Below are 15,849 nucleotides of genomic sequence, written 5' to 3'. Positions count from 1 at the left end.
AACGCAGTTCAAGAAATAGAGTTAAGAAAATATTTACCAAATAAACTAAAGTAAAAAATAAAGTAACAATAAAATATCAATAACGAGACTACACAGAGGGGGTACCGGTACTGAGTCAATGTGCGGGGGTACAGGTTAGTCGAGGTAATTTGTACATGTAGGTAGGGGTAAAGTGACTTTGAAATAAACAGCGAGTAGCAGCAGTGTAAAAACAATGGGGGGGGGGGTCAATGTAAATAATCCGGGTGGCCATTTGATTAATCATTCAACAGTCTTATGGCTTAGGGGTAGAGGCTGTTAAGGAGCCTTTTGGACCAAGATTTGGCACTCCGGTACCACTTGCTGTGTGGTAGCAGAGAAGACAGTCTATGATTTGGATGACTGGAGTCTTTGACAATTTTTTGGGCCTTCCTCTGACACCGCCTAGTTCTTGGATGGCAGGAAGATTGGCCCCAGTGATGAACTGCGCCGTACGCAGTACCCTATGTAGAACCTTAGTTTTTGCTTATAAGCATGAATCAGGAGGATAGAATTATGGTATATAAGGACGAGATGCTTATATTTCCGCCTTAACAAGGCGGGAAGGCAAGCGACAAGCTTAGGTCGAAAATAAGCCCATAGAAACCCTTACAGTGAAAAGGCTATAGCCTATTATTGAACAAGCAACTCCTGTAACAAAGCAGCTAAAAAAAACAATTTTCAAACATTTGCCAAAATGTAATTCGCGGAAAACACAGTTCTAAACAGCACACCTAATGCGAGTGGTTCCATATGTGACAGAGATGAACATCTCCGTTAGAAACATAGAAAGAGGGAGAATCTAATAGCAACTACTATGATGGGTTGCTAATATGACTAGGATTGTGCATTTGGCTTCTGGACAACGAAATAAAGTTTATATAAAAACCAATAGAACAGGAGACAAATGCTGGTTAATGGCATGAGGAAGTCTATAAAATAACTGCCTCCACGTTTCTATGGATGGATTTTCGCTAGGCTACTTTGAAGCAAGGTAAGACATGCCACATTATTTCAAGTAAAGTAAAACGTTCTGGTTTCACACAATTATACTGCCTCAAGCTCACATTGCAAAGCTATAGGCAGGGTTTGTTTTTGCATCCGAATGGCGAATGGGAGGCGCACTTTATGAGTTGAGATTGAGAAATAAAAATTGCTTCTTTTTAATCGTGGCCACCAAAGTTTTCAAGACATGATTGCATTTAGAATTGTTATTTGTTGCGCAATGACTGGGCTTACAAAAGCAGGTTTCACTCCAGTAGCCTACAGGCTTTTTGAGGAGCTACTCTCACGCTGTCTGACAGGAATAGGCTATTCCACTCCTCAAACTAGGTTCTGTTTGATGTGCATGTGTAATAAATAAAATGCATGATGACTAACGAAAATACACAAGCGCCAATTTAATTACACAAAATTAAAGACCGATAAGCATGACTGGTCAAATGTATTTTCAGCGGCTAACCGATTAACATTCCTAGTTAGCTAACATGCTAAGTAGTTGCAAAGTAGCTAAAAAGTAGTAAGTAGTTTTAGTAATGCCACTTTAAATAATGCCACTTTAATAATGTTTACATATCTTACTTTACTCATATCACATGTATATACTGTATTTTATATCATCTACTGCACCTTGCCTATGCCACTCGGCCATCGCTCATCCATATATTTATATATTTATATGTACATATTTTCATTCACCCCTTTAGATTTGTGTGCATTAAGGTAGTTGGTGGGGAATTCTTAGATTACTTGTTAGATTTGTGTGTAGTAGGTAGTTGTTGGCAATTGTTAGATATTACTTGTTAGATATTACTGCACTGTTGGAACTAGAAGCACAAGCATTTCGCTACACTTGCATTAACATCTGCTAACCATGTGTATGTGACCAATAAAATTTGATTTGATTTGTTCAAATGTTGCTTATTAGCAAAAATTGTCCGTGATGAGATTCAAACATGCATCCTCTGGGTTGCTAGACGTTTGTGTATACGCTCACCCATCCACACCGACCAACCACTTTCCTTTTGTTTTTGCCCTAAGTATATTTCTGTGTTATGTAACCATACCAAACATAACATACTAATTTGAGTGTCCCAGATGTACTTTAACTGTGTTATGTCTAGTCTATGAGACCAGGTTGAGCAACCAAAAAATTGTGTGCTCAGAATCTTATCAAGGACAACTTTAGCATTTTAGCTATATTAGAAACTACCTACTACTTTTTAGCTACTTTGTAAATACTTAGCATGTGAGCTAAACCTTCCCTTAACCTAACTTCCAACCTTAAACCCTAACCAAGCTAATGTTAGCCACCTTGCTAGCGTTAGCCACTAGTAACCCAGCTAAATTGAAATTCATAACATATCATATGTTTACAAATTCATAACATATTGTACGAATTGCAATTTGTAACATATTGTATGAATTGCAATTCGTAACATATATGACTTGTAATTCATAACATATAATATGAAATTGATGATCGACATCCACAAATGAATATGAAATGTATCATATTTATTGGAGTGTGCCGTTTTTAAGTTTACTATGTTACGTCTACCACTGAATCCAGGTTGGTTTTGCAGTCACACTCCCCGCCATGCTATTAAAAGTGTTTGAGAGAAAGCGTGAATACGCTTTGCGGTAGAGGTCTGCGATGTTGAATGTGGTTTCGGGTGGTTCTGGTTATGCACGCTCACGTGTGGGAATGATTTTTATATGAAGGAAAACTTCTGCTAAAGTATGAATTATTACTCCAAGTTGGTTGCATTGCCATGACAAAAGTGAGAGCCATACAATAAAAAATAAAATGACAATGCCGTTGATGTGTGTGGCGCTAATTGAGCAGGGGCTCTGTCTTGTTTCACTGGTCACAACAACAAAAATATGATCACTATGATGTTCTATCTTGAATCGTTGGATGACATGCAACCTCCAAAATAATTCCTGCGATGTAGAAGGGACAAAATAACACAGTTTAGATGGAGTCCAGCTTTCATTTGTATTACTGTTATACAAAACGGCATTCAGCTCTCCTTCATGTCTTGGAATGCTGCAGGGGCCTTATTACATTGCCACATTACAAGGATGGTTTATGGAACAATGTATGGATCCAAAATAACCTCAAGAGTGCAGGTGTATCATTGTGTGAGTGAAACTTGAACAGTAATCCAATAACACTGAATTGAAACTGATACAGTACCACAAATATATACATACAAATAAACCAACAAATTAGAAATATGCCATACAGGTAGAAATAAACATTTGTGTATACATTTTATCCACATATGCCACAGCTTTGGAGCTACCACATCCTGGTCCCAGCATGCCACGTCAACTCTCTTTGCAATTTTGTGGGGTCAAAAAAAAATACAGTATCACAATTCAATTTACTCAAGCTATAGGGTTAGCCTATCATATTATTTGAAATGGATGTAGGCTACGTCTGTTGTGTTTTGTCATGGATTGTGGCCAGCTACAAAGTGAGGGATGGCCATAAGAAGCATATACGACAACCTGCAGTTGTCACTGAAGTTGTGGCATTGATCCATCATGAGGCAAAGGGGTAGCATGCTGCATATGCCAGTGAGGTCACACAGTACAGGTCTCCCCCTCCAGCACAAACCAAGTAGTGTAGGAGCTGGGGTGGAGACTTAGAAGATCCCATTGGAAACCTATCCTATTCTTGCACTAAAAGAGGAATGCATGGGGGGTTACACAATTTCATTTATTCATGCTACCATGGAAAGTGTTTGCTGGTTTCATGCAAGGTTGCTTACATACTTAAATTGGTAATTCATAACTCACCTGAAAATACATAAATCCATCATGTATTCAAGAGAAAATGCCCCCCCCCCAATAATCTTTGGGCTGAGATTCACCTAAAACAGCACGTTTGAGGTGTGTCACTCACTGCCATCTGAATCCCTCAAGCACACAGCTCAAACCAAATCTGCAACCCAATTTAAAAAACAATTTATACATGGCCACCATCTACTGGCCCATCACTGAACTTCATATAACCCTTCATTGCTACCCTTAAGAGTTTAGTCTGATCATGTTAAAAGGGCACACCCAGTCCATATGCACTAAAAGCATCCAACATTATGGCTTTAGAGTATATTATCAAAATGTCTACAATGGTTTTACTAAGAGCATAGGCCATCGACCACTCCTCTCCCTTTGGTATCTGCCTGAAGCTCCCACCTCCAGGTGTTCCTTGGGCGTCCTCTTTTCCCTCTCCCTTGGGTTCCAGGATAGAGCTTGACTGGCGATGTCAGAAAGCAGCTTTCGGGGGTTTGGATTATCTATCCACATCTTCCTCTGGATCTTTTCATCCACCAGAAAAACACAGGTCTACCTCAGTCATAGTGAAAATAAGTACAAACAGCAGTCCAACAGATCAATGACATGCAGAAAATGAGACAAATTCAGTAGGGTCTTGTAATTTATTTACATACACACACAAAAAAAGGAACCTGATTCCAGGTTAGCGGTTACATGAAATGTTAGCTTCTACCTCCAGTCCCCAAATCCCACCCTCTCAGGCCCATATTGCATTAAACAAGACTAAAACTACTTACACAGAACTTATTTGTTTCGATGACTGAAATAAACAGCTCAAAAAAGGTATAAGAAAGTTACAATAAACTTGCATGCACATCAAGGATAAAAAGTAAACATTTGCTTTTTAAAATATAAAAGGAACGATTATAATATTTTGACCAGGGCCTAGAAATAAACAAAAAGTTGAATATATATCTATACATTTATATTTTCAGTCTTTCACTTCTAAAAGACATAATTCTTAGAAAAACCTGATAGGGCCTGTACTGGAGAACATTGGTATAGGCAGAGAAATGCATTCAACATCATTTGGGGAGTTTTGCAGTTAAGTGCAACCTGGTATGAAGGAGATTACCACAAAATCAAAGAAATATTTCCACCATAGCTTAAAATAACAATGCATATGACTAAATCTTTAAATGTATCAACTTATTAACAGTAAATGAAATCCAAAATGGCTTCAATGTTATTTTCAACCAATTCCAGAAAAAAAATGACCAGAAATTGTACATTAGGCAAATCGTTCAGACAGACTTCAAGAAATAATAAAATGCATTCTTACAGGGATGAAATATGAGGGATATTCTCAAATGAATACTTAACGCTTTGTTCATTGAGATAAAAATAAAAGATGAGTTGACTGAGAAAAAAAATATGAACTGAAGACGACTATAATGAGAGGCTGTGGCATCTAGTCACAATAAAACAAATCACCTGGTGATAACGACTTACATTCAAATCAATACCCCGCACTTCAGAGAAAACCCCACAGTTCACAATATTGTCCTGCTTTCATTGTTTATGTCATTACTTTGGACAGAGAAAAAGATCAGGGCACTGCTCTGTTTGGAATAGAGACCCAACAGACAGCAGGTGCGCTTTGCAATAGTCAAAAGTGAAAGACTTGCTCCTACACCAGTGTACTGAAAATGTACACAGGTCAGTTATGTACAGTTTTAGCCGTCCTATCATATATAAAGCAGTGATGTACACAATGTCACTGACCTGGTGGAACACAATCATTCAGGGCATCATACATACAGTACATTCATCAGTGAGAATCGTAGATCAAGCAAGAGGCAGGCCAGGAAATACATATACAGGAGAGGCCACCATACCTAGTGGTTGTCATGTTGTGAGTAACGAATCAAACTGTTGAGTGAATTATTGTATTGTCATTTCTTCTGACTAAAAGCATCTGTAAATATCTAAATTCTATAAGTTAAAATGTTCTTTCATAACCACTCAGACCAGCTACTAAAATACATTTTAGCTAAAACTTGACATATTGCCGGGTTCGAAAATAAGAGACCATGTCAGTTATGATACAGTAAAAGAATAACAGCAATACCATTCAATTTGGCTGTATATGCTGCTGAAGATGACCAACATGATTGCTCAGAAAAATCTGAAATGTGTCACTGAGGCATGAGGTTCAGTACTTTGGGGGGGGGCCAGGTAGCCTAGTGGTTAGAGCGTTGGGCCAGTAACCGAAAGGTTGCTGGATCAAATCCCCGAGCTGACAATGTAAAAATCTGTTGTTCTGCCCCCGAACAAGGCAGTTAACCCACTGTTCCCCGGTAGGCCATCATTGTAAATAAGAATTTGTTCTTGCCAAGTTAAATAAAACGTTCAATTTAAAACAATAATTACAAAAAAAATTGTGAAAAGTCAAATGATTGGAAGAGTGACAACTCAAAATGCAGATAAGAGAGCTCTTTTTGTTACAAGGGTGAAAATGTCTTGATGAAAGTAATTGAATAGGACAGTTACAGTACCAGCTGGGCAAATGGTTGCATATGTAGCAGTGATGGGACAAGGAGGACATGGGGTTCTGCTGCATTTTGGTAACTATGCATCTCCATCACTTTGTTGATGATGGTATTAGAAATGAAAAGACATCTGGCATTCATCCAAGAGTGTATTACAAAATCCTCGTTTTATGTTTGGTCGGTTTTTAACACATCCCTTTGAAAAGGTAGAGGAAACAAAAATAACCCTGTCAAGTAATCTATAATTTCCCATGTTTTTTCCTTTCCACAAAGGTATTTACAGCAAAAAAAACTTGACATGTTCTGACATAGCATTACATTTTGTTGTTTTTTTCTCAAAGTGTTATAGGGGGAAACTGACTGCATACAACATTATACTTTAAAAAAGGGTACAAATTTAAATGAATAGTTCCCAGCAAGTGTTTGGGCTACGCTTTTCAGTCGGAGTCACTGCTGTCAGAACTGGACCCACTGGAGCTGCTGCTGCCAGAATCTGAAGAACTACTACTGCCGCTGAGACGGGACGCACCGGTACCAGCACCCTTCTCTGGAAGGAGAAAGAGAGGATCACGCATGAGACATGTGGCCAAACGTATTATATAATACCACCATATTTATGTCAATGATGTTCAAATGCTAAAGAAAAATAACGTTTGGTATCATAGTGCATACACATGTTTTGCTCATGTTTAAAATGAACTTGCACTTTGATTATGATTGATGCACAGTGACAACTTTCAAGTTGCTCCTTCCTAGTCACGTCTGTCCAACTCAACAGATATGACAGATTCTATAGATTTGTAACCATAAAGACAGATCAGATTAACTTTCCTGGGCCACAGGATAAAAAATAAAAAATTCTGGCCAAAAATGACAAGGTTAATAATTTGCAGCAAGACAGCTTCTCTCCTGGTAGCCGGTTGATGTCCAGGCTGAGCTGGCGCTTCTCGTCATACGCGCCCCTGCCCTTACTCTATGCTACTCCGCCTGTCCCTTACTCTATGCTACTCCGCCTGTCCCTTACTCTATGCTACTCCGCCTGTCCCTTACTCTATGCTACTCCGCCTGTCCCTTACTCTATGCTACTCCGCCTGTCCCTTACTCTATGCTACTCCGCCTGTCCCTTACTCTATGCTACTCCGCCTGTCCCTTACTCTATGCTACTCCGCCTGTCCCTTACTCTATGCTACTCCGCCTGTCCCTTACTCTATGCTACTCCGCCTGTCCCTTACTCTATGCTACTCCGCCTGTCCCTTACTCTATGCTACTCCGCCTGTCCCTTACTCTATGCTACTCCGCCTGTCCCTTACTCTATGCTACTCCGCCTGTCCCTTACTCTATGCTACTCAGCCTGTCCCTTACTCTATGCTACTCAGCCTGTCCCTTACTCTATGCTACTCAGCCTGTCCCTTACTCTATGCTACCCTTTGGTCGTTTTCTTTTTGTCGGTTTTGTTCTTACTGTTCAGCTGGCCGCTGACATCCTGTAGCCTCTTTTCTAACTCTCTTCTTTTCCTGTGCCAGCTCCTCCTTGGACCTGGCTCCCTTGCCCCCAGCGGCCCGCTGCAGGACACACACAGCGGCACGCTGTGAGCACCATGGCCTTCCTGCCCGAACCCCAGCCGCTGTGGTGATAGCTAGCTAGCTACATCACAGCTAAGGCCTAGCACCTTACGCCTATGGCCTAACACCTACAACCTGGAGGACTACAGATGGCAGCAGGCTCAAAGCCCAGGCGAGCATTTATACTCTTGGAATTGAACAAACTTCATTTCACTTTCTAAATATACAGCCGCAGAAAATGTGATTAAGCGAGGACTATACATGAGTTTGTCCAGGAGTTATTTGTCACATGGTATGACACTGCCTGACTCCACTACGCTGGGTCCGAGTAGGAGCCGATATTAGCAATAGAGCAACAAGCCCGGTTCAGGCCCTGAAACATTTTATACAGGAGGTCCCTGAAATCAGCATAGAGAATCTATGTCCAGAACGCCAAGATACTGGCAACAGTACTTGTCTTCAGTTAGGCTACATGTACACAAGGTCAATTGTGCATCATTTTTTGTTATTTTGTTGAGCTAGCACCCATAGAGAAAAATTTAAAATCAGCTGAAAATTCCTTTCTTGGAGTTAAAAGTTGGGGACCACCTGTATATCAAAAACTAGCAGTCAACCGGGAGAAGTGCAACTAGGTAGAGGGAGAAACATAATCTAGTTATAAAAAATATATATAAAAAAGGGGAAACTAGCATTTAGTCATTCAAGCAAAGGGGAGGAAAAGAGAGTAACAGTAAAGGGAGAAGGTAGGGTTAGAAGATATTTAGAGGGACTAGTAGTAATATCAGGATGAAGGACAAGGAAGCTATCAGTGAGGTCCAAACCACAAGGTCTTCAACTTCAGTACTTACGTTGGGGTTTCCGCTGTTTCTTCTGTAAACAGGACTTAACGTATCGCTCGAGTTCGCGTAGAGTGGAAGGTTTGAGCGTCTCAAAGTCAATCTCGATCTCGTCTGGGTTGGAGTCTCGCAGCGAGGGCTCTCGGGACTGGATGATGTGCACAACCCGGCCCAGCTTCTCTCCTGGGAGCCGGTTGATGTCCAGGCTGAGCTGGCGCTTCTCGTCGTACGTCATAGGCAGAGACTCCTCCTCGTCAGACTCGTAGCCCCGGCCCCCCTTCTTTGGTTGCCTGGAAGATCAGAGGCCAGCGCAGCAATGAGTGTCTCATGGTGTTGCTTATTATGAGACTGGGCAGAGCCCTAATACAACAGAGAAAGGGAGGCCTTACCTGGAGCCAGTCACTGTGCTGTTGGCTTTCCTGGAGGGTTTCTTCTGCTGGCCCTGCTTGGCAGGCTGCCCAGACTTGGCCTTCTTCTCCTCGTCCGTCTTGGTTTTGCTATGCTTGTTGTCCTTGTCTTTCTTCTTCTTGTCTTTCTCCTTCTTTTCTTTCTTCTTCGGTTTGCTCACAGGGGCCTGAGAGAGCGCGGCAAGCTGTTCGTGGACAGCCTTTAGCTGGGGAGAGGTGGGGTGGAGGAGTTAGTGACCTGCTGTAGGGGTATGCTAGCACTTCAAGCACTGAGGGACTAGAAGAGGGTAGATATGGGGTTTCAAGAAAGAACTTCAACAAATCAATACTACAGCCCACAAATGTGGAATCCAGATACTAAAACGGAATTAAACAATATTCAAAAATGTATCGAACTTAGAAAGGAAATCAACTAAATGTATTGAAAAAGTTCATTAATTTGACCAAGTTAATTATAAGACATGAACAAAATGCATCAGTGACTAGTGTTACCCTGCAACTTTATGAAACGGCACATGAAAGCTCCTGTGTGTGTGTGTAGTGCACGCGTCACATCTATACTTTGTGTAGCCGTTAGCGATGATGCTAATGATGGCCTTCCCATCTCTACCAGAAGTAAGTTCTCAATTAAATGTTAACTACGAAGTAGCCTCTGACTACCTGGCAGAATGATATCATGATTATTTGCATTAATCCAGTGGCCATTTGTTTAGCAAACTCTGCAATCACATGAGCGCTACAGAAATGTTGCTAACCAAACAGTCTCTTGCAGGTGTGCACTTGCATTAAAGAGTACGTACACCTAAAATTCCTCAAAAGTGCTCTCCTGATGTGGTTTAAGCATTGTTGTGGATTTAGAACATACAACTCTTATTTTTCTATTTAACCAAAAAAAAGGTATGATGATTGGGAGCAAAATGTTCTAACAAGGAAGTGGAAAACAAGTTGCATACTCCTCCATTCATTGCATTCTAAGTTAAATTGGACACAACCAAAAGGCAATCAAGTGAATGGAGAAAGGAGTATGTCTAGTTGGTCAGCCAGCAAGCATACCAGGGAGAAGACAAACACACAACCATACAAACTCATAAACACCTGCTCAAACACACCACATCTGCCACCACCCAGCAAACAGCACTACGCCACCTGTTACTCGCCACCCCCACTATTAACCCTCTACCGCTTGCCCAACTAATGCAAAAATAAAAAGTGAAATATCGGCATCATGATAATAAACTGATATCAATAAGGAGGTTAGTGGGGAGGGGGCCAGGAAGTGAAGAGCAAATCACCTGAAAACGCTTGGTGCACCCGTTTTTTCCCCCTTGCCCGCTACCATTGGGGCGCTCCAGAGAGATACACTGGTAAGAGAGCCAAAGGGAAATAAGGGGACAAAGATAGAAAACTCCAAAAAAGAGATCAGATCAAAACCATTTTAAAACACCATGTTATGACAAGAGCTACTGTGTGGTACCATTATGCAAAACTACATTGTGATATGTTTTCAAAAAGAAGGCTTTTGTTTAAGTAGTGCATGCAAGCCATCTGTGCCAGTAGGTGCATGGAAATACACAATTTGAAGCGGTAGAGGGTTACATTTCAGTGCTATCAATGGGGAGATGACGAATCAGTGGAGAAAGCAGAGGTTTGTGTGGCTGAAGGGAGGGGGAGGGGTTTGACTGCATGTAAGGTGGCAGCCCCTCCCTCTCGGTCTCAGACAACAGTTTGGATTGGACAAGGTGGCTGTGATGTGAGAAGAGAAGGTGGGAGGAAGGCCCTCCCTGAGCCCTTCAGGTTAGAGGAGTAGAGTCGGACGGACCTCGGATCTGAAACCCACCTGTTCCGCACCCACCTGTTCCTGCAGCTCGGCGAGCCGGGAGGCCCGCTCCTCCTCCGAGTCGGAGCAGTCCGAGCTGGAGGAGTCACCGCTGCTCGAGTTGTCACCTTTACTGACCAAACCGCCTGCACCGGGGCTCAGCTCCACCGGTTCATCAGGCATCTTAGCAAAACGCATCTCAAACACATCCTGACAGACAAAGACACGCATGGAATGATGGGGAAAAGGAGAGGGACAGAAACATTAGAGATTAACCAACCGATTCAATTTTACATAGATTTTTCTAATGTGATCCAGAGAAAGGTTTAAAGATCGACTTTGGGCACAAAAACGGTCCAACTCCGCCCTTATCTCAATTTTCAAGCAGAAATGGAGTGTGCCTTTGGTGGTTCGTCGATGTGTCGCACCGCAATCGATGTAGCTAGTTTGTTCGCTAAGATAGCCACTTTAGCTAGCCAGTAATTCCACCTGTATGTGTTGACGTCATTTCACATGATTTGTTTTTGGAAAGAAGCTGTAGAGATCGGTAAAAAATGGCACTTCTGTAGCCAAATATCTTTTTCATCCATTTTCTTGTTTTTAAGCATTAAATGACCTGGTACGATGGTGCATTGATCAGTTATATAGTTTAAAGCCGTTATTTTAGATTTTTTCCCCAAAGTGGACCTTTAAAATCCCCAAACCTACCTGGAGTTTTCTGGCCATGGCAACAACCTCGTGATCTGGAGGATTATACTTGTAACAATTTGAGAACATTATTCGAACATCCGCTGCAAACATCTGTGCATCTGGATACTCCCGGCCATCTATCTTTTTCTGCAAATCAACAGCAAGTGTTATCCAAACAGTGCATGGATGGGCAACAGCACAAGCCAATGCTAAGGTAATGGTTAACTGTAAACGTGAATTCTACTACTGTGCATGCTTTGTTCTGTGGTGCGTACTTTGACAGTGCTGAGATCCATGGGGTGCTTGATGATCTCGTGGTAGTCATGTAGCTCCAGAGCCTCAGCGTCTACAGGCTTGTAGAAGGGCCAGGCATACGCAGCATGTTTCTTCGACAGCATCTCCTTCAGGATACTGTCGCAGTACTTGAGCTGCTCACTCATTCTGCTCCGCTTGCCGCCATGCTGGCCCAACTCCCCTTCCACAAGGTCTTTCTTGGGAGCTTTGATCGGACGGCCTGTGCTCTCCCTTCTGGACATCACTTTGCCCTGCTTGCCCTCTGAGATGGGGCTGGGAGATTCGCTCCGGCTGGCTGTGATTGCAGATGTCGTGGGGGTGGTGGTGTCTGCTTTCCTCTTTACCCCTTTCTTCTAGGTGCACAAAAACACACACTCACAGTATTCAAAAGACTAAATATACATGATATATGCCTGAAGAAAAATGTACAGTGACTTACTTTGACAAGAGGTTGTGAGGGTGAGACAACGGGAATCATGGGCGCATTGGGCGAGCACTGCACAGCTGGGACTTTGGGGGTTATGGTAGACATTGTAGAAGAGCCAATCACAGATGTCGTAGAGCCAGGGAAGGATGACGGTGACTCACTTCCATCCAGACCACCTGTAGCAGGTGCAATTAGTGGTTAACTCACAGTACATGGGCTATCTTATTGGCAATATGTGCCCATTTTCTCTACATTTTTCAATACTATATCTAAGGATCTATCCAAAATGATAGGGGTCTATAGTATCAGGATCAGATGAACAGTGGCCTATTACCTATGCTTTTGCTTTTCTTGGGTTTGGGTGCAGGAGGCAGAAGCTCCACCTCCTCCTGGGGCATCATGGCAACTTTCTGCAGGAAGATCTTCTCCAAGGCCTGTGCCATCAGGACAATGTCATCTGTTGGCTGGTGGGCAAAGTAAAAACAGCAAGTGAAGAACATGAGTGGGAAATGCAAAGAGGAAACTAGAGATCAATGTAAAAACATGGAGCTTTGGGATTAGCCCTGGGAGAATCTGCAAACATATTAGAGACCATAATATTAAATCTAAAATAAATGGACCCCTAGGAGACACAGTCTGTATTTACTCTCTTGGAGCACTCACCTTGTTATATATGTAACAGTTGGTGAACATGGTGTTGAAGTCCTGCATGCATTCACTGGCACTCCAATAGTAGTTATGCTCCAGTCTCTTTTTGATGGTTCCCATGTCCATAGGTTGCTTTATGATCTTATGGTAATCCTGATACACAGAATAACCAAAAGAAGCTGTCAGCTGCAAATCTTCTGCACGGTGAGCTACCTATAAGCATAGGCTTTCTGACATTTATAACGCCCATTCTCAATACCTACAGTCTACTCACCGGAAGTCCCAATTTGATGGCATCGACTGGCACGTAGAAGGGCCAGGCAAAGTTATGCTTCCACAACGTCTTGACCATTACATTCTGCATGTACTGTAGTTGGTTGGTTTTCCGACCTGGTTTGGTGGGATTGGTGACCTCCGGGGGTGGGGGGTTGACTCCCTGAGGAGGGGCCGGGGTTGCTGAGGTAACAGCAGACATGCTGTCGATGGGAAGGGGGTGGTATTCTAGGAGTCGCTGCTACCTCTGCAATGGACAGGGTGGGAGACGGACACTGCGTCCTCAGTGGATTGTGTAGTTCTGTTTGCTCTTTAGTGGCCCAAAGGAAACTGCATCTCATTGCAGGGCCTGACCTTTTTAATCTATTAAAAAAAGAGAACAGGGTGATGATCATGAGTCTTCAGCATAAAAGTAAAGTGTCCCTGCAAAAAAATCCACGACCCAGGTAGAAGACCCTAAAAAAATAATTGATACCTGGGATGACATGAAAGGTAGTAATTATGATAAGAAACTATAGCCTTTTCTATATCATCACACAATTATTCCATATATTGTAATGGACAAATGTCTCCTGACAGACAGCTGGCTAATATGTCCCTGGAGAGATGTGTTGCCCTCTCCAGGCTTAAGGGACATTGTCTAGACCCCAATCTACAGCCTGCACCTCAGTCTTAGTCTGGCATTACCATTTTCCTTTGACCATAGAATTGTCTTTGGTACATTGGGTACAGCGATCATGCAACAGTGCACAGAGCAAAGGTACAAGTAAATATGAGCTGTAACACAAAATAATAACTCAAAACAACGTATCTAAATAACCAGCGAGAGAGATGGAGTAGTAATTAATTAACCATCGCAGCCACAAATGTCATTCCATACATACCCAAACAAACTGCAAAACGGAGAGACAACAGCACAGCTGATTTTGATACAAGTCTCACGCTGAGTAGTTGGTTTGCTGTATAACGTTGTAATAATGCTAAGTACTAAGGATGCTAAGTACTAAGGATACTTAGGATACTTCAAGAAAGATACATCATATATTTGTGGAGTTCTCGTTCAGCAACCTAGTAGTAGCTACTAGTTTTAAAGTTACACCCACAACATATACTTGTTTGTCCATGGAAAATGTATCTGGCCAGTTAGCTTTGTACTACCTCCCGCGTAAACAATCAAACAAACTACACCAACGGTAGCTGGCTAGCAAAAAAATGTGTTTGTTTTTTACAATACCGTAACGTTACGGCATGTTATGGCAAAATATTGCAATTAGGTAACTAAACTAGCCAACTTGCTTAACAAAACCCATCTAACTTTGCAAACTATGCTAGCCATCATGCGCCGAGGAAATGCAAGGGGTGCTTTGAACACTTTTGGAACAATTCGCGCGGACTCTCATTTCCATTCCGTGGTTGCAAGTGCAAACCAGTGTAGTGTAGCTATCAGCTAACTCATAAAAATGAACGTATATTGACAAGTGTATAAACCATGACTGGCTAGCAAAACATGTATACACCAAAACCAAATAGTTCTTATAATGGGCTCCGTTGCAACACATTCTCCAAAAAGATGGCGGGCAGATGATATTACCCTTTAGCTTTCGCTAGTTAGCTAGCTAGCAGGAGACTTCATTTCACCCGACTTTTCAAATAGTTTCAGCGATAGCCTGTATTACTACCACAACTGCGTATGTACCCACAATAAACTCTGGTTCTCTACTCGTATTTTAAACGTTTCACGATAATATTGCCACAATAATTCACTTAAGACAAAAATTGACGTTGTGTATTGTTGCAATGCACAGAATGGAGCTTTGTTGAAAAACATTGGCATGCTAGCTGCTAGTAGCTTAGTTGATATGCTAGCAAGCGTTTCAGCACCAGATTTTTCATAACATTGAAACAGCTCAATTATGAAAGGTGCATTTTTTTCACTAAAGAAACTCCAGTATGGGGAAATATAAATATCTGAATGCATTACTTCCTTGATGACTCCGAGGGGTTTTGCCTTGTACCTGGTAGTCCGAGTGGATCCTGTTTTATTTGAGTGAGGCCGAGCAAGTACAGGAGCAGCATGAAGATGAGGTATACCAAGTCCCATGCGCATGCGCAATGGCGCGCGGTTTGTGATCAATTTACTGGATCTGAAGACTAAGCCCCCATAACATGCATTATACACCTTATACAAAGTGTATAATGCATATAATACTACTATAAAATATTTTGGAATATACTGACAACTGATACTTTTCTGATTACCCCCCCTTTGAAGTCTGCATTAATAGAGGGCATGGGCTGCATGCAATACAAACATTAAAACTTTATATTTTGCTGGCAATGGATGACATTAATGGATGATTTTAATATTAATTATGAATATTTCACAAATCTGTTTAACTTTATATTGACCTGTAAACATTCAAGGAAAACAGAGGTATGAGTACCTGGGTTGAGTGCCCTATGTCTGCTATGTTTTATAGAGAACCACAACCTCCTCTCAGGGCTGGGCGTCTCAGGCTCTACACTGCTACCTGGCA

The 15,849-nt window shown here is 41.9% G+C and overlaps 1 protein-coding gene across 6 annotated transcripts; it reads right to left on the bottom strand.

The window, feature by feature from the left end:
• Positions 1 to 4,453: 4,453 nt before the first annotated feature.
• brd3a (bromodomain containing 3a) lies at positions 4,454 to 15,418 on the bottom strand. Of its 6 annotated transcripts, none has more exons than XM_029769499.1 (12): positions 15,328 to 15,418; positions 13,314 to 13,675; positions 13,055 to 13,192; positions 12,726 to 12,855; positions 12,404 to 12,567; positions 11,946 to 12,317; positions 11,689 to 11,817; positions 11,002 to 11,190; positions 10,457 to 10,525; positions 9,147 to 9,370; positions 8,770 to 9,047; positions 4,454 to 6,906 (listed from the first exon to the last, which is right to left on the bottom strand). In XM_029769499.1, the coding sequence occupies exons 2-12, from the start codon at positions 13,512 to 13,514 to the stop codon at positions 6,797 to 6,799; spliced, it is 2,004 nt and encodes a 667-aa protein (XP_029625359.1). In that variant the 5' UTR covers positions 13,515 to 13,675; positions 15,328 to 15,418; the 3' UTR covers positions 4,454 to 6,796. The 6 variants fall into 6 exon arrangements, with proteins under 6 accessions (XP_029625359.1, XP_029625358.1, XP_029625361.1 ...); XM_029769498.1 differs by having other exon boundaries at positions 15,294 to 15,409; XM_029769501.1 differs by having other exon boundaries at positions 11,017 to 11,190; positions 15,294 to 15,409.
• Between the last annotated feature and the right edge of the window lie 431 nt (positions 15,419 to 15,849).

The sequence above is a fragment of the Salmo trutta genome, chromosome 12 (assembly GCF_901001165.1).
Source record: "Salmo trutta chromosome 12, fSalTru1.1, whole genome shotgun sequence".
In the NCBI taxonomy this organism is placed as follows: domain Eukaryota; kingdom Metazoa; phylum Chordata; class Actinopteri; order Salmoniformes; family Salmonidae; genus Salmo; species Salmo trutta.
Note: the sequence above shows the minus strand (reverse complement) of the source record. Positions and strands in the feature narration are given on the sequence as shown.